This window comes from Mirounga angustirostris, unplaced genomic scaffold (genome assembly GCF_029215605.1).
Source record: "Mirounga angustirostris isolate CCGP_5_RB_7025 unplaced genomic scaffold, mMirAng1.0.hap1 SCAF_8, whole genome shotgun sequence".
Taxonomy (NCBI): domain Eukaryota; kingdom Metazoa; phylum Chordata; class Mammalia; order Carnivora; family Phocidae; genus Mirounga; species Mirounga angustirostris.
In genome coordinates this window covers 132,969,344-132,993,883 of record NW_026991716.1, presented here as the reverse complement: position 1 = coordinate 132,993,883, position 24,540 = coordinate 132,969,344, and the positions used below count along the sequence as shown (strand labels likewise).

Genomic DNA, 24,540 nt, shown 5'->3' with positions numbered 1-24,540 from the left:
CAAGCACCCCTGGGCTGCACAGCTTCCAGTTGTTTTTACCAGCTCTTCTGGTTTAATGGGGCCAGGAGACTCTTTCCACAGCTGGTCTCAGCCCCCTTGCCTGGGTGGGAGGGGAGGAGACATTCCAGGCTATCCTCAACTTCCCAAATAGGCTGTCTGGTTGGGAGGGACCAGAAGCTACCGTCAGCCTTGACTGTGAATGAATCCCTCTGCTTGCATATAGCACAGGACGCCTCCACATTTTGTACTGGCATGGTGCTCTGGAGATTGGCTCTCTCCACCTGCCCCTTGGCTCCAGTGCCACTGGGCTGCACAGCTTCCAGCACTTGTCATCAGCCCTTTTGTCACATGGGCCTGGAAGGCACTCTCCACAGCAGGTGGGGCTCTGACTCAGTATCTTGCCTGGGTGTGGGCAAAACAGCTCTGGGGCTGCCGAAACTTGTTTTAGGATCCCAAACAGACAGACCTGCACCCCTCAGAGTTCCCTGTCAGAGTGCAGTCCCAACTTGGTTCTATAGGTGAACAAAGCCACTGGTTGGGATTACTACTTGGGCACTGCAGGTGTGGACTTGGTCTGCCAAGATCTGTGTGCTGGTTGTTGAAAGTCCCTCCCCACTTCTCCATCACAGTCAGATTTTTGGTGGCTGGGCCCTACAGATTCCTCTGCAATCCCTATGGTGCTCTTTTAGAGTAGAGGCTCCTGCAAAGTGACTCACAATGCTGGGGGAGTCTGGTCATCCCCTTGGATTCTCTTTTGCCACTGAAGGCACTAGAGGCTCAGAGGGACCCCTGCACGTGGTGCAGCCCTGTCCTGGGGGAAGGGCAACATAATCAACACGTGCCTCTTCTCTTATCCTTCTAAGGCATTGTCTTGGTCTTTGAGGTGCAGGGGGCTGCTTTGGCCTCACCGTTATGCTCCAGGATTCTCTCAGTGGTGTCTTGTTCTTGAAAAGGTATTACTTGTTCCTCTTGTGAGGGAGAGCAAAGTAAGAAACAACTTATGTCACCATCCTGGTAATATCATTCCAGTCACCCTATTCTTTTTTTTTTTTTTTTAAAGATTATTTATTTATTTATTTATTTGAGAGAGAGAATGAGAGCGAGAGAGCAGGAGAGGGGGGAGGGTCAGAGGGAGAAGCAGACTCCCTGGCAAGCAGGGAGCCCGATGCGGGACTCGATCCTGGGACTCCAGGATCATGACCTGAGCCGAAGGCAGTCACTTAACCAACTGAGCCACCCAGGCGCCCTCACCCTATTCTTAATAAAGGAAGCCTTCTCATTATTATGCACAGCAGTTTAGCTCTCAATGATCTCCACCTCTCCTCTCTGACAAGGCTTGGGACACTACCTTTGCAAAATCATAAGGCCTATTAAAAGTGGTATTTCCCAGTGAAAGAGCTAGCCAGACAGAAAAGGAATTTTGGCTCAACTCCACAGCAACAGGTGCAAACAGCAGGCAGCTTATGTGATAGTTTTTCTTTTTCTGGCTTTCTTCCAGCCAGCAATGGTCCTGTAGTAGAGACTACTGCGCTATGTAGGGTATACTTTATCAACTTTGATGGGAAGTGTTCAGTGGAAGGTCATTTGGGAAAGCTGAATTAGAGTGATTGGCTGCCTCAGAGCAGTGCCCATATGGTCTGGATTTTACAAGCAGAAACAGTACTATCTTTCATAGAGAGAAAATATGAATATTATTCTTGTAGAATAAAGAATAGCAGAGTAGAGAAATTTGGGGGTGCAAATTGCAGAAAAGTAGAGGCCATCCCTTGCCATTCTCGTCTGATCTATCTTAGAGCACTGCATCTGCTCTTACCCCCGCAAACTGGAGTGAAGGCATCAGGTGTCGTTACTTAGGGGCTGCCATTGTAGAGAACTAGGGTGTGCTCCTAGGTCAGACTGTAGTGGACCTAATAATTGATACTTTGTCTAGGGGCTCCCAATGTTTCCTGTGGCCTCATCATAGGCCTCGCGGTCCTTTCCCTACTTGATGTAGCATCTTGGTGCCAGTACAAATCTTTGAAGAGCTTCCTTGGGTTTCAATCACAAATCTCCTAGTTGGACCTAGATGCACATCTAGATTGAATCTTAGAATGATTGGCTCCTAGAAGTTCCTGAGATCTGTCACCGGCCTAGGAGAGGAGGCAATTATCCTGCAGGTTTTATCTGCATTGTTGTACAAGGCTGCTGCTAGTGTGTATGTGTGTGTGTGTTTAGGGGTGTGTGCAAATATGTTTTGCAGGGCCCCTGCCTATAGAAATAATTTGAAGAGCCCAAAGTCAACGTGCTAGCCTAATTCTGGAAGGCCTGTGGGCGCAATCACTTACAGGGCTGGCATTATGGAATTTAAGACGATCATGGGAACACAATTAGCCCCACAGAGATGTGTCTCTTCTGGCATCCAGTTGACTCTATGAGCTGGGGAAGGGAAAGTGCCTCACAGGTGACCTGTCATGGTCCCACTGGGAGATCAGCAGGGTCCTACCCATTTGCCTGAGCCCTAGGGGCATACTGGGGTGCAGACCATAATCTCTGATGTTTTGGGTTCTGGAAGCTCACAGAAGGGCCAGAGACCTCCGCAGGCCAGGGACACAAAGGAGTTTCATGCCTCCCTAAGGGGCATGGTCAACAGCCACTTGTATTTGGTGCAGGTTCTTCCAGGAGGTAAAAGAGGCAGATTGTTCAGGATGTCTTACAGTTTGCCACTTGCTTGTTACCATGGTAAAATGGTCCCTTGGGAGCAGAGATCGACACGATTGGCTGAAAGAGAAGCTTTCCTTGCTTAGATTTGTAGATGTTTCTGTCTAAGTCTTGATTGTCGGGACTGACAGCTTCTGTGGGGATGCAAGAAGGACAAGTGAGAGAGAGGTCTGCCAGTCTCTTCAGATGATATATCACAGTATTTTAGTGGTGTTGAAAATAAAGTAATTTTAATCATCATAGTTTCTGTTTAAAAAAAGCTGTGCTCTGAAAACCATCTGTCAGTTCATCCTCAAAGTGGAGCGAGAAGAGAAATATAGCAGAATGAGTGGAAAAGTTAACAATAAAAAAGAGAAAATAAATGAAAGAGAAAGAATAAGATGTTTAAAAGCTTGCAGGAAATAGATTAGAATCAGGATGACAATAGAGCTTAAATTTAAAAGAAAAATGGGGGCACCTGAGTGCTGCACTAGGTTAAGCGTGTGACTCTTGGTCTCAACTCAGGTTGTGATCTCAGTGTCGTGATCTCAGGGTCGTGAGATCGAGTCCCACGTGGAGCCCCAGGTTGGATTCTGCACTGAGCATGGAGTCTGCTTGAGTTTCTCTCTCCCATTCCTTCTGCCCCTCCCCAACCAGAAAAAAAAAAAATCTTAAATAAAAAATAAAAGAAAAAATGAGATAATTTGGTTAAGCCATTTTTCCTTTCATGAATTTCCTGGACCAAGTAACAACTCCAGACCATCCCCCACATACATCACTGTGTATGTGCTCACAGGGAGGTTATCTTGTGTTTTGCTTCTTTCTCTCCTCCTCTGCCTTAACAAGAGATCTCCTGCTAATTGGCAAAACTAATGGATTATTTCATGTCCTTTGCTTTTATATATGAGCAAAGATGGATTTTTCTCTCTTGCTTCCCATGGCATTGCTTTGATGGACTACCATGTAACAGAAGATGCTTGCTTATGGTTCTCAATTGCTAATTAAGTTTGTTACCACACATATTATGTGCTTTTTGGTGTCTGAGACTTCTGCCTCTAGAGTGACCAGCATTTTCTATTTCCTCTTTAGCTCTTGTTCCTGAATTAAGAATAATGCACATTGTTTGCCTCTGTTTATGAACTTTCTATAAATTTGTTTGCTGCTCTGAGCATTTCTTGTCAAATGCCAGTGTTGTAATTTTAAAGGATAACCAGGTTATGAATTAATATGTGGGTTTTTAAAATTTTAGTTCAGAGTTGTCTTACTCTGTAAAAAAAAAAAAGAATTAACCTAGGTCATAGTTTGTTCCACCTGAAAAACTATCTTTAAATTACACAAAAAATTTGTCTTTTTTTAAAAAAAGTTTTATTTAAATTCCAGGTAGTTAACATACAGTGTAATATTAGTTTCTGCTGTACAATATAGTGAATCAGCCCTTTCATATAACACCCGATGCTCATCTAAATTGTCTTCTTTTCAAAAACCTTTAAAACTAGGCATGGTGCTTACTTTGCTACATCATCCCAAAGATTATAAGGTCTAGAGGGGAATAATCAAGGCAGTTACTTTTGGATCAGTTGAACCAATAACTGCCTTTAGTGAATATCTTTCTTTTTTCTTTAAAAAAAAAATTATACTAGCAATTGCCTTCTTTATCAATAGAGCATTGGTTGCATGTTGATATTCTTGGTTTATTTTCTGGTTTTAAAATGATATAAGACCAGAGTCCATATTTCTAAATTAACTAGTTTGCTAAACAGTTTTTGAAATATGTTGCTAGAATAAACTTGCATTTTATTTGACCTAAAACAAAATAGAATGATTCTTCACCGGCATCCTAGTCAGCTTGGGCTTCTATACCAAAATACCATAACTGGGTGCCTTGTCAACAACACAAATTTATTTTTCATAGTTCTGGAGGCTGGGAGTTCAAGATCATGGGGCTGTCATGGCCGGGTTCTGGTAAGAGATCTCTTCTGGGTTGCAGACTGCCCACTCTTCTTGTCTCTTCACATGGTAGAAAGAGAGGGAGCTAGTTAGCTCTCTGGTCTTTTAAAGGGCCTTACTCCCATTTATGAGGACTCCACTGTCATGGCCTAATCGGCTCCCACAGGCCCCACCACCAAACACATCACAGGGGGATTAAATTTCAACCTATGAATTTTGGGATGGGGTGGAGAACACAAACATTCAGTCCCTAACAACCAGTGTATATTAAGGGATTTATCTTGTTTGAAATTAGCTTTATTATCCATTTGGTAATGAAATGGGTTTTCCACTTTCAGTTACAGAGCTTATCAGGAATATATTTGATTTCATTTCACAAACTTAAAAAAAGTATTTGTGGCCTCATTGTTTTGGCTGAGTCTCATGCGGTGGCGTGTTAAGGAGTTATTTTTAAAAGAAGATAACCGTCTCAAATGTGACTGAGAAAATTATTCCCTTAAACCCTTAAACTCTGAAACAAGGCACCAGAAATTTCTCTAGGAGAGTAGGTTAGGGAGCTTAATCAACCTTGAAGCATAAAAGCTATTTTATTTGATGAAACCTGTTACCACACTTGCTCACATCCTATAGTTGTGTGCTAATTCCATCAGGAAGAATAGTTTTCTATAACAAAGCCATTTCCAGGTAATTTCTCCCATTCAAGATGATTGCTACCGCTTGGTGAACATGCATCGGGTTTTGCAGGTTTCTCATATATTTCATTTAATTCTCACAAAATCCCTGAGCTGGTTATTACTTCTGTTTAACGTATGTGGTGTCTACTATGCAGGCAAATTAAGCTATTTTAATAAGTTTCCACATTTACATAGTGGTAGAATGAAATGTTTGACCCTAATCCCTGCGTGGGTAGTAGTTTTGAAACATGTTATTTTGGTTGTCTACCCGAAAGTAATTTGGAAACCCTATGTACTCCCTGACACCTTACATTGTCACCTAGAATTTTTATTTATGTTTGTTTAAATAGTTGTGAAAGATGTCATTTCTGACATATGATAAATCTTGACAGTAAAAGTTCTATTTCTTTTTAAATATAACCTATGTGATAGAAATAACACAGAGATTTGGTACGTCATATATACATTTTTTAAAAAGTCATCTTTGGAGTTTTAATTTTACATTGCTCTGTTTTCTTCCCCTGTGGAACTCATATTTTCATTCTACTACTCCATGGGTTTTTATCCAATTATTTAATATGTATATTTTTTGCTTCAAAAACTTTCATTGATGATTTTATACATTTCAGCAAAAAATACATACTTAAACTGAAATTGATTTAATTTTTTTGTGTGACATAATTCTTTAAGCCATATAAGATTTCATTTGGAGTGGGTTATCATTATAATTATTATTAGTACACAATTTAGCAAACAACATGAATATGCTATTTTGACAAATAATGATTAATACAGAGGTACATACTTTTATTAAGAATGCATCATTTAATGAGATAGATGAGGTTTTTCCCCCTAATTATGGAACTACTTCTAGGTGAATAATATTGCTAGAATGAGAGAGAGTTCAGAACGAGTTTTAATCCTTTTGTTGGTTTCTATGTATGTGAGCCCTTAAAACTGTTTTTCACATAAATAGATGGAAATAAAGCACTTTTGAACCCCTTTCAAGTATATGCCAAATACCTCATGTGATCTATCACAACTGCTTTTAATAATTAACAGACAATCAAAATAGATTTTTCTTTAATTTTGTTGAAAGCAAAGAATTAGAAACCTCTTGATTTATGAAAGTTATTTGTTGCCTTGTCATTAGGTTCTTATACATATTTAATTCCTGGGAATTATATAAAAATCCTTTATAAAAAAAATCCTTTATCAAGACATATCAAATAACTACTCCTTCTTCCTTTAACTCTTTACTTATGGGCACCTTGCTTAAACTGGTATTCTCAGGGTTAGGAATAAGGCAAAATTATTACTTACAAAATACTTTTGTCAGCGTCATTATTTTTCATTAACTGCTTTCATTGTGTGCTTATAAATATTTTTTATCAAAATCATGGAGCTACATATTTAGCTTATCAATATATAGATAACAAGTATGCTGTATCATGGTTAGCTCAGCTGGTTCTCATTATCTAAACAATAAGTAAATGTTTTTACATTAGTCTCCATGACCACTATTTCACTTCTTAATTCTTTTGGATTATGGCTATGTGATTTTTATGGAAGAGGGGAGGCAACAGTTGAGCTTAAATTGTTTTGATGATTCTTCTGCCCCAAATTATCTTTGAATCATTTTGGTGAAATTTTCAATTTCATGTATGCTCACTACTTCAAGAAATAAAGTACTGAAACTCTAAAATTATTAAGTAAACACTCACATAATAGCCTCTACAATGGCACATCCATGCCTACATACCCCCCTTCCCCTTCTTCCCCATTAATACCACTGATTGCATATTGTTTCTACACATTTGCTCTTTGACTCAGAGAAGTCTGATATTGACTATCTCATTTCCATATCCTGCAGATTGGGAAGGAGAATTCTAGAGGGATATTCCTGACAGCACTATTCCCCTAAACAAAAAAATTTGGAATCATAGGTTTTGTTTATGGAAACTCATCTAGAGTTCAGTGTTTTTACTGGTTTGTATTTTTAATTCATTTACTCAACAAATGTCTACTGAATCACCCTGTGTACAAAGACTGGGGATACAGCAGTAAACAAGTGAACAAAGTATGACACAGTACCTGCCCTCAGGTAAGTTATACTATAGTGGGGAGTCAGACATAATTGTAACATTAATAATTCAGTACAATTATGCGAACTTCTATGAATAAAAGACAACGTGCTATCAGAGCATACAAAAGGGGATTGATCTCTCATAAGATCTGTGGGAAGAGATGAGTAGTTAAATGTGCATTGAAAAACAATGCTCTGGGCAAGAAAGCAAAGCAGGACCTCAGCTGGGATGTCTCTGCAATGGTCCAAGAGAAAGGTGCCTTTGACCATAGTGGTTGCAATGGGTGTAGACAGAGTGAACACACCTAAGAGATTGTTAGGAGGTTAAGGGATACAATATGTACCAGGGAAATATTCCACATGATCAAAGGAAAACTTAATATCTGTGACTAGAGCAGTGTATTGTCAACAAACCCCAATGCTTAGTGGAAAATTAGAGATGAATTTTTTTCTTTTTGTCTTCCATCATCTTCTGTCAGTTCTACTTGTTTTACTGTTAGAAAGCTGGCTGAGCAAAGGGATTCAGAATTTCACTGAAATAATAGTTTTCTGATGGAGTGATCTATTCTTTAAAAAAAAAAAAAATCTTTTTGACAACTCTTGCCAAAGCTGTGTGTTTCACTTGGATAGCCCTGGGGCATGAAGAAGACTGGGTCATGGCCTCTACCTTTGATATTCTCATTGTCCAACGAGGGAGACCTGTCCACAGCATCATGGTACATAAAATACCAAATGACCATTGAGGGGTTAATTATGAACAATGTCCTGTTGGAGACTTTGGGGGAGTGAGGGTGGTACCCTGCCATTAAGAGAGAAGGCTGTGGAGTCTGGGCTTGGATTTGGAAACATCGATTTACTAACTTCCTCCTCTAAGTTTCCTACATTGTCTCATCTAAGACATGGGAGTAATAATAGGGGATTATTCATAGGTGGTTCTAATAATCATATGGCATGATACATGAAAATCATCAATTGGCAGAGGATGTAGTAGTGGCTTAATAAATACAACAAATGTAGCTGTTCTATTGTTCTAGGGGAGGGGATTATTAGCCCTCTGAGTCAGGAAAAGTTACACAGCAATGCTTTATATCATATTTAAAGGGTGTATATAGCTGACCTTTATTTTAATAAGTTTGGGCTAAAGGAATAAATATGTTTTATGACAATAAAATAATTTATTAAATATTTATTACATGTTAGGTACTGCTCTGAGTATTATAGAGATATTTTCTAACTTCATTTTTGTCTGGTCTTAAGAAGGAAATACTATTACTATGCCCATTTCACAGATGAGAGTCCTGAGGTCCCAAAATATCTGTTACTTGCCCACGATTACATAGTAAATTGCTAACCTGAGATTTAAATCCAGTTCAGACCAACCCAGAGCTTTGCTCTTAAGTTTTACAAGTTTACAAGCTTCTTTACTTAAAAGCGCTGCTGAATTCAAACCAGCTTTTACTTATTATGTATTTGCTCAATCAATAGAAATTAAAAATACATGGGGCGCCTGGGTGGCTCAGTCGTTAAGCGTCTGCCTTCGGCTCAGGTCATGATCCCAGGGTCCTAGGATCGAGTCCCACATCGGGCTCCCTGCTCGGCAGGAAGACTGCTTCTCCCTCTCCCACTCCCCCTGCTTGTGTTCCTGCTCTTGCTGTCTCTCTGTCAAATAAATAAATAAAATCTTTAAAAAAAAATTAAAAATACATTGCTATAATGAGTCAATAAAAATATTTATTTTATTTTATAAATAAGTACTTATTGTGGGAAATAAATCCATCAGGGAATAAGCAATACATTATTGGTTATTCCGATTCTCATAGATGATTACTGTACACATTTTGCTGTAAATATCTTCAGACATTTCCCCCCAATGCACTGATGCATGAGATGTATGTATATAAACCTATACTTTTATGATAAAAAATGAATGGGATCACCCTGCACATGTTTTTACCTACTTTTTCACTAAGGATATATTATAAAACTCTGCACGTTTAGTATGGTAGTGTGTAGTATAGTTGATAGAGGGTGGTAAAGACTCAGCAAATGTTGGTGGTCACTGATTGTCATCATCATCATCTTGAAAAATCACCCTCCAGCTAGGCTGTAATAATTTGACATTTCAAAAAGAGCGCATTCTTGGGCGCCTGGGTGGCTCAGTTGGTTAAGCGACTGCCTTCGGCTCAGGTCATGATCCTGGAGTCCCAGGATCGAGTCCCGCATCGGGCTCCCTGCTCGGCAGGGGGTCTGCTTCTCCCTCTGCCCTCTTCCCTCTCGTGCTCTCTGTCTCTCTCATTCTCTCTGTCTCAAATAAATAAATAAAATCTTTATTTTATTTATTTATTTATTTTTTTTTAAGATTTTATTTATTTATTTATAGGACAGAGAGAGACACAGCGAGAGAGGGAACACAAGCAGGGGAAGTGGGAGAGGGAGAAGCAGGCTCCCCACTGAGCAGGGAGCCCGATGCGGGGCTCGATCCCAGGACCCTGGGACCATGACCTGAGCTGAAGGCAGACGCTTAACGACTGAGCCACCCAGGCGCCCCTAAATAAAATCTTTAAAAAAAAAAAACAAAAAAAAACCCAGCGCCTTCTTTTCAGCACACCTCCACCAAATGTGACTTCTATCACATAATTTTTGTGTGTGTGCTAATCTTGAAGATTAAAAATGGAATCATGTTGTTTTATTTTGCACTTATTTTATTGTTAATGAGGTTAAACTTTAGTCATATGTATTTTTATTTTTTGAAAATTTTTCACCTGTTTTTCTATTAGTTTGCTTATTATTTTATTAGTGTGTAAGAACTCTTTATATTATGATTTTTTAAAAAAGTTTTTATTTTAATTCCAGGTAGTTAACATGCAGTGTTATATTAGTTTCAGTTGTAAAACATGTTAATTTAACACTTCCATACATCACCCGGTGCTCATCACCACAAGTGCCCTACTTAATCCCCATCACCTATTTCACCCATCTCCATACTCACTTCCCCTCTGGTGACCACCAGTTTGGTTTCTATAGTTAAGAGTCTGTTGCTTGGTATGCCTCCCTGTCTGTTTTTTTTTTCCCCTTTGCTTGTTTGTTTTGTTTATTAAATTCCACATATGAGTGGAATTAGATGGTATTTATCTTTCTCTGACTTATTATTTTGCTTATCATAATACACTCTAGTTCCATCCATGTTGTTGCAAATGGCAAGATGTCATTCTTTTTGATGCCTGGGTGATATTCTGTTGTGTAAACCACATCTTCCTGATTCATTCATGGGCACTTGGGCTGTTTCCATAATTTGGCTATTGTAGATAATGCTGTATAACATTGGGGTGCATGTGTCCCTTTGAATTAGAATTTTTGTATTCTTTGGGTAAATACCTAGTAGTGCAATTGTTGGATCATAGGGTAATTCTATTTTTAACTTTATGAGGAAATTCCAAACTGTTTTCCAGAGTGGCTACACCACTTTGCATTCCCACCAACAGTGCAAGGGTTCCCCTTTCTCCACATCCTCGCCAACACCTGTTGTTTCTTGTGTTGTTGATTTTAGCCATTCTGACAGGTGTGAGGTGAAGTCTCATTGTAGTTTTGATTTGTATTTCCCTGATCAGTGATGTTCAGCAACTTTTCATGCCATCTGTATATCTTCTTTGGAAAAGAAGACATCTATTCATGTCTTCTGCCCATTTTTTAATTGATTCTTATATATTAAGTATATATTGCAGGTATTTTCACCAACTTGTGATTTGAGTTTTACTTAGGCTTTAGTCTATTATTTTATTTATTTATTTATTTTTTAAAAAGATTTTATTTATTTATTTGAGAGAGAGTGAGTGAGAGAGAGCGAGAGTGGGGTGAAGGGCAGAGGGAGAAGCAGAGTCCCTGCTGAGCTGGGAGCCCGATGTGGCACTCGATCCCAGGACTTTGGGATTCATGACCTGAGCTGAAGGCCGACATAACCGACTGAGCCACCCAGGCGCCCCTAGTCTATTCTTTTAAATAAATAAAAATAAGCAATTGAATTTGAGTCATTTTTTTACTGTGGTTTTTCTCTTTGGTATTTTATAAATAAGTCTTTTACTCATACCTACATAATGTGTATATGACATTTTTGACATTAAAAAGGGGGATCCATTCTTTGAGATTTGGGAACCATTGGTATAAGGAATAAAGTCACACAGACCATGGGTCTGTATCTTTGGTATCGCTGAAAGAGACTGAAAGTCTCTCTGTGTTGGGAAGAGTTTCAGTGGCTGGTGGATGTTTAACAAGTTTCTTTGCTTGTCAAATTCTGAAAAGTTGAGCTTTTGTTTTCACCTGCTTTTCCTGAAACCACAGAACATCTTGTCTATCAGGTAATCCACTACAAAGTGCAATACGTCAAAAGGGGCTCATCTTCATACTAAAGTTGGGACTTCTGAGGCAAAGGATTAGTTACGTTTTTGAAATTGTTTCGTTAATACAATCAGAATAATAGTAATGGATCAAAATATTTCCACATCTTACACGGTGTTGTTCATCATGGAGAGGAAAACAGTTTTGTTTTTCAAAGATATTTGTTTATATGTCACACAATATTAAGTATGTAAATAATGTGCATGTCTTGCTGTGGACTTAAAAGGATACGAACCAATGTGCAGATGAAATTCTGGCTTATTTTAGGAACTCAGTTTTAAATGTTGGCTTATTGAATTCTGTGTTAAAAAGCTATTTAATGAATTGCTTTTATTGTGAAATTCATCAATCAAAATAGAAATGCCTTTCCTCCTGTCAAAGAGCTATATGCTTTTATGAACACTTTAATCCCACATTTAACTTAGAATCTTTTTTTCTTTTCTAGCTTTTGTTTCTACCAATTTGAACAGTATACATGGCGACTGATGGCGATGCTCTTGTAAGTAACCTTCGACTTAAATATTCATCGTTAGTTTGATGAATGAGTAAAAAATTTAAAAAGTTGATCTTAAGTTCAGCTAGCTATTTATTGTCCTCCATTTCCTTAGCCACATTGGAATTACATGATCCTTTGGTTAGGTTTCGGGGTTTCTTATGCTAGCTATTTGCTTTTAAAGATCAAAAACATAACCATGATTTTCATGTATGGTACGTAATGTATCTCTGTGTTTGAGGTCAACTATGGTATTAGTGCAACCTCTCATGCCACCTCTATGGGAAACATTCTGCCAGTTATTATGCTGACGTTGTAGGTTTTTCTAAAAATAATTTTATAGCTATAAATTTGCCTATTTAAGTAAGTCAATTGAGCAAGTGTATTACCTCTATTAGACAAGGACACTAATGATGAAGGGAAAAATAAAAAGTTGATGTAGATAACATGGTATTTCTAATAGGAAGGGATGTGGGGTAGTGTGGGATTGTATGGTGTGAATCTTTTGGCAAATCTAATGACCTCATGATGGATGAATAGGACAGAGTTTTTAGAGTAGAGCCAAAAGCAGAATCAGAAGTCGGGTGTTGAGAGAATATAGTAGGGGCTTCCTGCCAAATAGGGGACATGGCCAATGGTTTCCTGATGCAAATTAGGAAATGAATGTCAAGGCAGGTTGTAGGAATAGTGATGGAGAAATTGAACTAGATAGCTCCTGGAAGGGACATCTTACTAAAAAGCAGGGCAGCTGATTAATTCTCTGCTTCATTAACAATTTCATTTCCCAGAAATAGACAAAACAATGAGAGCACTTTGATTCTGATGCTAATTCTAAATGAGGAGGAAAAGCTTGTTAGTGATGAAAATGGTAGAAACTTTGGGAGACAGGACTGCAGAAAACTAAAAATGAAAACACAAATTATAGTCAGTTATGTACCCTGGGAAATTTGCCATCTAAAAATTGCAGAAAAGGAAAATGTGATCCCTTGGACACAAATGGGTAGGTGTTGTTTGAACATGGAAATGTGAATAATCATGATGAAGATAAGAGGAACAACGAAGAGCATACATGCAGCTGCAATGAGATTCTTGGCCAGGGTTAGACATGAAGGCATATGCATGGGGTGTTAAATGAGGGTCCTGTGGTCAAGGGCAAAAAGAGGTGGCCATCACAGATTTGTAAAAGAGGAACACTAAAGTTTACAGTACCCAACGTTTATAAGATTTTTTTAAAAAATGCATATGATTATAAGGACGTGTGTATGTGTTATATGGAGCAAAGAAATGGAAAGGGAGAATTAGAATGGTTGGATCCTTGAGAAAAGTAATGGAGGGTTTAATTTTTACTCTGTTTTCCTATCCTACTGAAAGAATGTAGTGTTCCAGCTGGAAAGAGTTCATCACATATGTTTAAGAAGAAATGGAAACTAAGATAATAAGAGTGCACCTAAACACTTTAATGAATTCATTCATTCATTCATTCATTCAAACATTCATTTAATGTTCACTGATTACCTCTCCTGACTCTATCATGTATCAGCCATTGTACTACATAGGTCCTGGAAATGGAAATATGATCTGAAACAAGTTCAAATCTCCACATCTTAAGGCAAGTAAAACCATGGCTATTAGAACAGACTGCAGATGCGATCACCAGAGGGCTAACATACCAACCATATAATTTCCAATCAAGTACTGCTGTAATATGTAACCTGCTTCCCCTTGGACAGGGAGCAAGTGGATTCTGTCCTTACTGGTGGGAACTCTGGCTATTTATGGGTTTTTCTCATTTCCTGAGCCATCCTTCACACCTAGACTCAATCAGCTCAGTTCTCCTTGTGTGCCTATTTACCTGTTATTTTTATCTCATAGTCATCAGTGTCTAGATGGTATAGCTAAACATCTCTCTTGTATTTCTTCCAGCTGCTTTTCAATGGTTACCCTACTTTATATTTCCATTCAGAAAATTAGTTCAATTTTCTGCTGTCATTTGTTCTCTAAATAAAATGTAGCACAGGATACCTATTTTTATGCTAGGTAGTTTCAGTAGGCTTGACACATTTGACCTAATCACATCCCGAAATACAATTCATTTCCACTAACCTAACATTTATTGAGCTCTGTGTGCTGAGCACTCTGCTTGCTGCTTATGATGAGGAGCCTGCCATCTTCAGGGGGGAGGGCAATACTTTAAGGCACTTTTGTTGATCCTGACCTGATAGTTATTGAGGTTGGTACAGTAAATGGTACTAGTAAAACTGCTCAAGAAACTAGATTCTAAGCATTTGAAATTTTATTATGTGTGCAGTAGATGAACATTTTTTTTTTCCGCTCAGCTGAGTTGTTTGTTATCTGATAGTAGTCTTTTCTCTCCTCTGAAAGAAACAGCAGAATTTTCAGAGCTAAAGCTTCACAGAGCACCAAAGGTATTAACTCACCAAGTTCTGTTGGTTTTACCTTCTTAATAGTTCCCCACCTTCCCAGACACAACACTTGCCCTTCCCTCTGCCCGTTGGGCTTCTTGCTTCTGCACCTGCCCCCTCCAACCCACTGGCCATGTGACAGCCAGAGTGAACTTTCTTACATGCAGATCTGATGGTGCTACTTGCCTGCTAACATCTGTTCAGTGGCTTCCCACTGGCTTTTGGATAAACCTTACAGTTTTAAACATAATTTACAAGGCCCCACCCGATGTGACTTCACTACTCTGAATGTGGTTATGTCCCAACGCTCTGGGGTCTGTGCCTTCGGGCTCACACCTGCATCTCTGTATTAGACCCTCCTATGCTCAGATCTTCATCTTTCAGGCTTTTGTTTTTATCAATTCATGGGGTACTTCCCCTGACTCCCCAATTCTGGGTAATAGCACTTCCACGTGGACCTCCTTGTTCAATTCCCTCTTTTCTGCCTTTGACTGGAAGCTGTGTGAGAGCTTGCTTGCCACTGAATCTCTAGTCCCTGGCACCAAGTAATTGTGCAATAACTGGTGGTTGAATAAACAAAAGCCATAATTTACCCAACTGTGGCCTGAAAGAAAGAATTAGCATAATCATCTTTAGGATCTAGGCCATAGCCTGTTGGGAAATCTTCAACATAATGATTAGATTTAGTACAATCCCTAAACATCTCTAAGAATCCACTTGTGTAGTCCTTGATATTTATAAGGCTTTCTGCATATCACGCTGTGGTGATAACAAAGTATTGTATGCTAAATCAGTATTGCTTAGTTTTTTTTTATGATTAGTTTCTCACTAAAATAAAGAAATAGATGAATAAACACATAAACAAATAACAATTAGCATATATGAATCCTAAAGGCTTAATTAAGAAAGTTATCTGTTCTCAGATTTTAGTAATAACGTTACAACTAAGTAAGGAAAACAGCCTTAACTTAAAGATGACAAGGCTCAGAGGGAATGTGACACACTGTCTCTTTTACCATCATATGTCATTCTTTTACCTAAAGCTTCTGAAAATTCTTACTTTCGTGGGGAAGCAATGATCAGATTTATCTTTGATAAAAATTTTATGACAGTGATTTCTCAAGAATTATTTTAAATAAAATTAATTTATTAAGTATTAACACATAATAATTATAATAAATGTATATGAATATAAATTAATATTAAATAAAATGTTAAGGGAAAACTTACCTGAAACAAAAGTCTCTGCATATAAATCATGGTAACTGTGCTCAGTTTTCGTGCTCGATGAGGACAAGCTCATTGAATGTGAAGGGACATTCACTCCTGGCGCTGTGGCTGTATTATCTGCTGTTGCCTGGACTGCCATCTGAGGGATGGCTGGCCTAACAGCAAACTGGTATTTGTTGTGTTTCCTTCACAAGAAAGCTCTGCATCCATTACTTACACATCATGTATTGCCTGGTCGTTGTGTACTGTGTGCGGTGGGCTACCTGGACATGATTGCAGCCCCCATGGGAAGCTGCCTGCTCCTCTAACTCTATGCCTATGGTGTGTGTCTCAGGGATGTGGGGATAATTCAGGGTTGAAGAGAGGAATTTATTTTTCACATTTTTGATCAACTAAAAAGAGCTCACATTTTAGCAGCTTGTTTTTTAGGCTACATGAACATAATGCTATGTTAAAATGGCTTTCCCAACGCTGTTGTGCACAAGCCTGACGTACAGATCAAAACTGGGAGGCTGTTTAACACATTTGCTGTTCCAAGTAGGACTTCCAGCAGAGCAGTACCTGGCAGCTGTCTGGGGAATAGATTCCTGGGTAGGGTCTTGTTAGCTGCCTCTGGAAAATTTCTGCCCCTCCTACTAGTCTCCCTCTTCTACCCCATGCATTCTTATTTCTTTGGTTTTAGATTCTTAGTATTTGGAGGATATGGTTAAAACAGGATGCTGGAGAAACCTGCGATAGTTTTTGAGGAAGTGGTATTTTAGATAAAAGCAGAGATTTGGTCAACACAAGTTTATTTTACCTACAAGGAAATAGCAAGGGTCAACACTTCAGGTGAATTCAAATTGAGTGTCAATCAATACCAGAAGATTTTCTCTACGCATGTGCTGCGTTGGGCGAGAAAGGTATTGGAGCAATCTTATGTTGCTTAACTCTGTTGATGTTATTTAGTGGAGGCATTTTTCAGCTCTGAGTAATCAAGCAGTAGATGGCTTTCTGGATATTTGTTAAATCTCCACTTGTGCCAAGGCTACTAGTAAGGCATCATATGAAGTAAAAATTGACATAAAACATGGTTAATGTTTTGGTAAATATTTATTGAGTGCTCCCTATGTGTCAGATAGTCGGCTAGGTGCTAGATTTTGAAGTCAGGACTTGTTCAAAAACATCAATTCTATCTTAAAGTCTTGGCCAGTCATTGAATCTAAATACAGTTGTAGTCATTCAACTACAGAGCTGATAAAATCCTTGAAAACTTTATTTTTTTTAATTTATTTTTTATTTTTTTAAAGATTTTATTTATTTATTTGACAGAGAGATAGCGAGAGCAGGAACACAAGCAGGGGGAGTGGGAGAGGGAGAAGCAGGCTTCCCGCCGAGCAGGGAGCCCGATGTGGGACTTGATCCCAGGACCCTGGGATCATGACCTGAGCTGAAGGCAGATGCTTAACGACTGAGCCACCCAGGCGCCCCAATCCTTGAAAACTTTAAAAAGCAACATGAACAGGGGTAGTGACTGAGTAAACGTTTGAACTAAGGGAAAGGGCCTGTCTGAGAATACTCACAGGTTCTGCGTTGGACCATTGGGTGGGTAGGGTTACCACCATATATGTACCACACAGATATGTAAACAAATTAATTATAATCCACTTCAGAGCATCAGCAAAGTGTTGTGGAATATAGGAGACAGAATAAGCAAAGTAACATAGAATTAAACAATGGAGTTGACTGGCCTGGGTCCCAGTCTTGGCTCTGCTACTTGTTAAGCGTGATCTAAGGAGATGTTACTTAACTATACCAAGATGAAGTTTCTCATTTGTGGAAAGGAAGATAGAACAGTACTTAACATGAAGATTTTGGGGAGATAATATGAATCAAGTATTATAGTGACTACAAATAAATATCACTGCATGAATATAAGGTTCTTATAGGAGCTAACTTCTTCTAAAGTCAGAGAAGGCTTCATGGTGGAGGTGGCATTTGACTGGGGTCAGAAAGGATGAGTAAGCCTTAACCAGATGAAAAATGGGGTAGGGAATAAGGTATTCAAAAGTATGGAGTTGTCAAAGTACTTGACATTTCTGCATAGTAGAATAAAGTTTAAGGTGCCAGAAAAGGAAATGAATGGATGTCTTGTTGGTATATTAAGGCTACTATGGAAAGGGAATTGCTTATCATTTGAACTGTGATTTCAAGATAGACTCTAATTAATGAATGACTGGCTTCCATTCAATAATGGTCCTGTGAGTTCACACTTTGATATTCCACTCTGCTGGAAACAGAGCAATGCTAGACAAAGAGAAACATGGAAAACCAAAAAAGCACAGGTAGGTTCAACAATACAGTAATCATCTCTATGGATCAGAAATGAAAAGCAGCAAGCAAGACTGAAGCTATGGGCCTAATGGGTACCTTGTCTGGAAGCAGGAAGTAGTTTGCCTCCTGGCCCAGGTTAAAGGGGTAAAAAAAATGCTCCACTAAATATGAGGCAAGTCATATTTACTTCCTGATGACAAGTAAATGGGGGCTCCCCCACTTGTGAAAGGGGCTAAAGATGAAAACATTTGTCAAACCACTGCCTGGGGTTATGCAATTAGCTCCCTAAAGTTTAGGGAGGGAGGAGACAGGGACACAGCTTCAAAATCAGGAGCAGAACCTAGTCATCAGCTAGATCAGTGACTGGAAATGCGATTCTTTATGTTCACCTCAGGACATGATTTAGGGCTGATTCTGCACCCTGTAGAGGCAACCTCCAAACTGATAAAGAGGGAGCCATGGGCACAGTGGAGAGAAGGGGGGGTGGGACTACAGAATATCAAGGATGATAAGTATGTCTTAAAAGAGTAAAAAGATAGGTCACATACAAAGACTGACAGACTTATAGCAGCAATTTCATCAACATAATAAATGATAGAAGACAGATGATCAGAATCTTCAAAGTGCCAGGTGAAAATAATTTTATACTCAGCTAAACTATCATTCAATTTTGCGGGCAAAATAAAGACATTACTATTTACATAAAGATTAAGAATTTGCTACCTACAAACCCCCATTAAAAGGACTATTAAAGGAGGTACCTTAGTAAAAAGAAAAGTGAATCCAACAGACAGACATTTGCTAAAGGAAACACAGGTGATCACAGAAATTGATAACATGTCACTAAATTTAATTGTCCATTGATGAGTAATGATGATAATAATAACATTTTAACAGAAAAGTAAAAATCTTGACTACCATACCGAGAAAGAACACTGAAGCAGGAGTTAAAAATGTGCTGAAGTACATGTTCTATTCACGATGAATTTAGAAATACTAAATTGAGCAGCAGAGGAATAGCATGTAAAGAAATGGAAGAAAGGGAAAAAATAAAATAAATGTAAACTAAAAATGCAAAATGAAATTACAGTAAATGTTAGTAGATTAAACACCTATCAAGAGGCACATATAATCATATTTTAAAAAATAAAAATCTAGTTATAGGCTGCTTATAAAGGAAACAGCAAAAGTAAAAAAAGAAAAGAAACAACAAAAATGAACAAACAAAAAAACATACACACAAAAATGCCACACAGAAAGATTGAAAATAGAAGAACGGAAATACTAACAAAGTTATAGCTCTGGCAACAAAAATAGGAAATATTTGGGAGACAAAATTAGCAACTTTGAGGTTTACATAGAATGCTTACAAAATTTGACTATGTAGTAAGTCACAAATAAATGCTAACACATTTCAAGAAATTGATGTCATAAAGATCATGTTTTCTGAACAAAAGGCAATGAAGTTCAAACTCAAAAAGAAAAAAATTAGTAAAAAGTTCTCATATGTTAGGAAACCTACAAGTGCATTCTGGAATATCTCACTGGATGGAAAAAAAATGACTTAGAATTAAAAAACAAGGAAGTATAGGTAGAATTTAGATGTAAATTTATAGCTCTAAGTGTGTTATTAAAAACAAAGAGTAATAAATGAGGTAAATATTATCTACAGGAATCAGAAAAACAGAGTAAATATAAAGAAATTTGAAGAAATAGGGATAATAATTCAAGAGCAGAAATTAATGGAATAGTTAAAAAAATAAGTAGGAAGATTTCTGAAATCCTGAAATAAGTCACCAAAATACACTTGAGGTTGCAGAGAACTGAACATTTCATATATTGGAGGAGATTGTAAGTAGGCCCCTTGAAAACAATTTGGGAATATCCAAAAAGTTAAAGAAACCTCAACTGTATTCATATTCTAACTCATTGAGTACATATTTCTTCCTTCTTTTCTTACTTTTTGATGATTTATTTATTTATTATTTATTATTATTATTAATGTTAGCCAACATATGGTACAGCATTAGTTTTTGATGTAATGTTCAATGATTCATTAGTTGCGTATAACACCCATTGCTCATTACAACACATGCCCTCCTTAATACCCATCACCCAGTTACCCCATCTCCCCACCCCCCTCCTGTAACCCTCAGTTTGTTTCCTGGAGTCCAGAGTCTCTCATGGTTTATCTCCCTCTCTGATTTCTTCCCATTTAGTTTTCCCTCTCTCTTCCCCTATGGTGCTCTGCGCTATTCCTTATATTCCACATATGAGTGAAACCATATGACAGTTGTCTTTCTCTGCTTGACTTATTTCACTCAGCATAATCCCCTCCAGTTCTGTCCATGTCGATGTAAATGGTAGGTATTCATCCTTTCTGATGGCTGAGTAATATTTTATTATATATATGAACCACATCTTCTTTACCCATTCATCTGTTGAAGGACATCTTGGCTCCTTCCATAGTTTGGCTTTTGTGAACATTGCTGCTATGAACTATTTTTTTATTTTTTTAAGATTTATTTGTTTATTTGAGAGAGAGCGAGAGAGCAAGCAGGGGCAAGGTCAGAGTGAGAGGGAGAGAGAGAATCTCAAGCAGCCTCCCCACTGAGCATGGAGCCCATTGTGGGCTTGAACTCATGACCCTGAGATCATGACCTGAGCTGAAATCAAGAGTCAGACACTTAACCCACTGAGACACCCAGGCACCCCTTAATATTATTTTTAAAGTAATAAAACATAAATACACTTGCATTTTCCTACTGATGCCTTCTTTTTACTATTACCCTCTTATTCACCCCAGGTTACATTGTGATGGTTATCATTCCCATGCAATTTTAGTATTTATAAGCAATATTTAACAATACTGTAAACAGTAGCATTAATATAGACATTTAATTTTCAATGTAGTGTTTCTGAGATTTTTTTGCATGCAGCTCTAGTTCTGATAGAGCACAGCAATGAATGAGAGTGACAGTATTTATCCACTCACATACCCACACACATTCAGCTTCCCACAGTTGTGCTCTCCCACCACCGTGTTGCAATTCACAACTGTCTGTGACTTGTGTTGTGCACACGGGCAGGTGTTTTGTTGGGCTGAGAGTGGATCTTTCTTTTCTATATCGGCAGGACTTGACGGTTTAAACCCACCTTTCTTTTGACTCTCTTCCTCACTTCCACAACAACCCCTCTCCTGATTTTCTTTATCTTTTCATTGGCTATTCTGCTCAGTCTCCTTGATTGTCTGCTCTGTTGCTTCTGTGTAACAAATTGGGCCTCCTTCAGACTCTGACTTCAGTTCTTTGTTATTCTACACACATGGGTGATCTTATCCCAGCTCAAGGTTTCTACTCTCTATGCATGGATGATTCCCGATTTTATATCCTTATTCCAGAATTTCTCCAAATCCCAGACCCTTAAGTGTAATATGTACAGAGCATTTCCACTTGGATGCCTTGGATGTACTACTGAATGTGTATATTTAAAACTATGCTGTCTATATTGCTGTCATTTATTCAATTGTTTAAGCTAGAAACTCCAGGATTTTCCCTGGCATTCCATTCTCCCTCACTTTCTACATTCTCACTTTTTCTCCTCCTCCCCCTCAGGCCCTTTGTCCTTTCTCTGGCTCCTCTCCCTGGCTCCTTCTCTCCCCTCTCTCTTCCCCCCTCACCTTCTCTGCCTTCTTCCTAGGCATCCCTCTTTCATTCCTTCCCCTCATACTCTAGTCCTTGCTTCCCTGTCCTACTCCTTTTTATAACATCAACAACAAACACGCAAATATTGTAAGAGGCTACCACTTTGCAAGTTTTATTCTTGAAATAAACATCTGCATGTTACCATTTACTTTTGTGACTTTGGGCAAAATCCTGAATGCATTTGCTTCAATTTGCTTCTTCTTTAAGATGGGGATAAGAATAGCACCTAAGCCACAATAATTGTGAGGATTCAATCCTGGTATTTGGGAAAAGATTCAGGGCAGTGCCTGGCACATGGCAAATGTTATATATATCTTCTAGCTGTCATTGTTTTCTACTACTGTCTATTATTATTAGAATGTCTATTATCTGTTTCCATTTTTCACTACTGGAGATTTTCTTTTCATATGAATTATTAAGTAATATTTAGGGTGCTTAGTCTTCTGAAAAAAAATAAGCGAGATTTTCATGTATTTTCTCAGGTAAAATTTTAATAATTGAAAGCTTTAAAATTCCCTTTATAAAGTTGAGTTTAATTTTCCAGGAAGGAGAAAAGATCTTTGTGGGGGAAAGTTGTTGGTGGAGAAACGTTCTTAACAGCTCTGTCAGCTGGAATTGACTGTAAAATATTTAGGAATTTTGTGGCTTGGTTAAAGTATTGGTAGTTTGAAATTGACAATGATGTGAGGCTTCACGCCATGGAAACTGGTAAATGCTACAAATCAGGGCCCATTTATTATCATATCACTGTATAATTTTGCTAAAGACCAGAATCATTATGAAGTTTCATGCAATGACAAACCATCTTACTGTGAGTTTTAATATATCATGGGGGTAAACTGTGCCTGCAAGATTTACCAATTACTATATAGATTAGAAGTCACTGTACTAATTACCCTGTAACTTGGGTGTTATCATCATTCAACATCAAAGGAGGTCCCTTTGTATATTTTGTACTGGTTCCTTTGCTTGTTTATCTGTGTTTTTAAATGATTAGTAACCAAATGAATTTTTGTAACCATTTTGTAAAATAAAAGTGCTGTTTTCCAGTAAAAAGGAAATATATACTTAAAAGAAAAATTTCCCCCATATTTTAGAATCAAGTTAGTGTAAATTCAGAATTTAGAGTAATTCTTCCCTTTTACCCACAACATCCCAATGGGAAGATCTTACTAGGCTCTGGATACTTGTTATGATAATGAGTTGTAATTTCTCTATTGAAAAACTATCTTATAAATTGCTCAACTGGTTGCTTGGCTTTTTTTTTTCCTTACCTAGTGAAAAAAACCACATGTAAGATCTTTTTGAAACTGACTAGTTTGTGGGTTCCACTTCCTGTTGTGAGGAGTAAAATGTATCTTAAACTCACTGAAGTTCTCAAGATTGTTTTCATTCTCTCATGTAAACCAATGTAGGTTTCAAATTCATATACATCAAGTGAAACTGAAACTCCCCATAATTTGTTATTTCTATAATATGCACTCTGTTTCTGGTTGCGGGAAACCGTTTGAACAGTTAATATAGATTTTGTAATAATTTGTCTTAGGAGAAGTATTGTCAGAGGAGGGTGTACTCAATGACTATAAACTCTTTCGCCCTCCTTAAAAAAAGTCTGAATAAAATCCTTTCTCGGTGTTGGGTGCTCACCCTGTTTGAGGTATTGTCCTTCTGCTTGGAGCTCCCACTATCACCCAGCGAGGCAAACTAGCAAACACCGAGGGCTGGTCTTGGCAAAATTGAGACAAAACCGACAGTTTCATTTGGGCTTTCTCTGGAGCCAGCCCTAAGGTTGGATGGAGAAGCTGGAGAGCTCCCAGTCCCACTGGAGCTCAGAAGGGGGTGAATGGAAGAGATTCACTGGTTCGCAGTGAGGAAAGATGGTCTCAGCGCTGCCTCCCCTCACAGGTTCTACAGTTGTCCTCTTGAGACTTTCCTTTCTTTTGTTCTTAGAGTTGCTCTTTTTGTATGAACTAGTGTGATTCACCTTGTTCATCTGGGGCCAGAATCCTTTGGGAATGCCTCTGTTCCCACGTCTAAATTTATTTACTCTCTTCTTTGCCTTTAGTCCTGGATCTTACCTAAGTTTTAACTGTCCAAATGATATATGTATTTGGGCTAAAATTTTTGAGTAGGTACTAACCGATTTCCCTGATGTCAGGTAATTGCATAGTAAAAAGACCCCAGGAGACCATTTGAAGAAATGGTGGGAATTTCAAACCAAGATGCAGGTCAGGGTGGGAGAGACTTGGGGAAGTGGAGCTGAGACTAGGACCCTGGCGTAATCATATGCCTAAATTTTAGTCACACGTCATGACTGTAATAACTCTATTCTTACCTAAAATTTAGGGCAGTTACTGCTTTTGTTCTGTCCGTGTCTCACAAGGATGATTGATTCCTTCAGGGATAAAATTTCTTTCTAACATATGTAAAAAAAAAAAGTCAGTATGAGATTTCCCAGAAAATATAATTTAAGCCCATTGACATCATCATAATTGCTGAAGGAAATACAAGTCCTACTTATCCTAAAAATGCTGAAACTTTTGTTTATTAGTGTGAAGTATTTGCTTATATCTGTAATAATATAATATCATATGACATATAG

At 38.2% G+C, this 24,540-nt stretch overlaps 1 protein-coding gene across 1 annotated transcript in view; it reads left to right on the top strand.

Moving 5' to 3' along the window:
- The window catches only part of IPCEF1 (interaction protein for cytohesin exchange factors 1), a 182,038-nt gene that overhangs the window by 81,345 nt on the left and 76,153 nt on the right, over nucleotides 1-24,540 (top strand). The window contains exon 5 of the mRNA XM_045865784.3: nucleotides 12,221-12,274. Within this exon, the coding sequence (XP_045721740.1) occupies nucleotides 12,251-12,274 (24 nt within the window). The 5' untranslated portion in view covers nucleotides 12,221-12,250. The remainder of the gene's footprint in view (nucleotides 1-12,220; nucleotides 12,275-24,540) is intronic.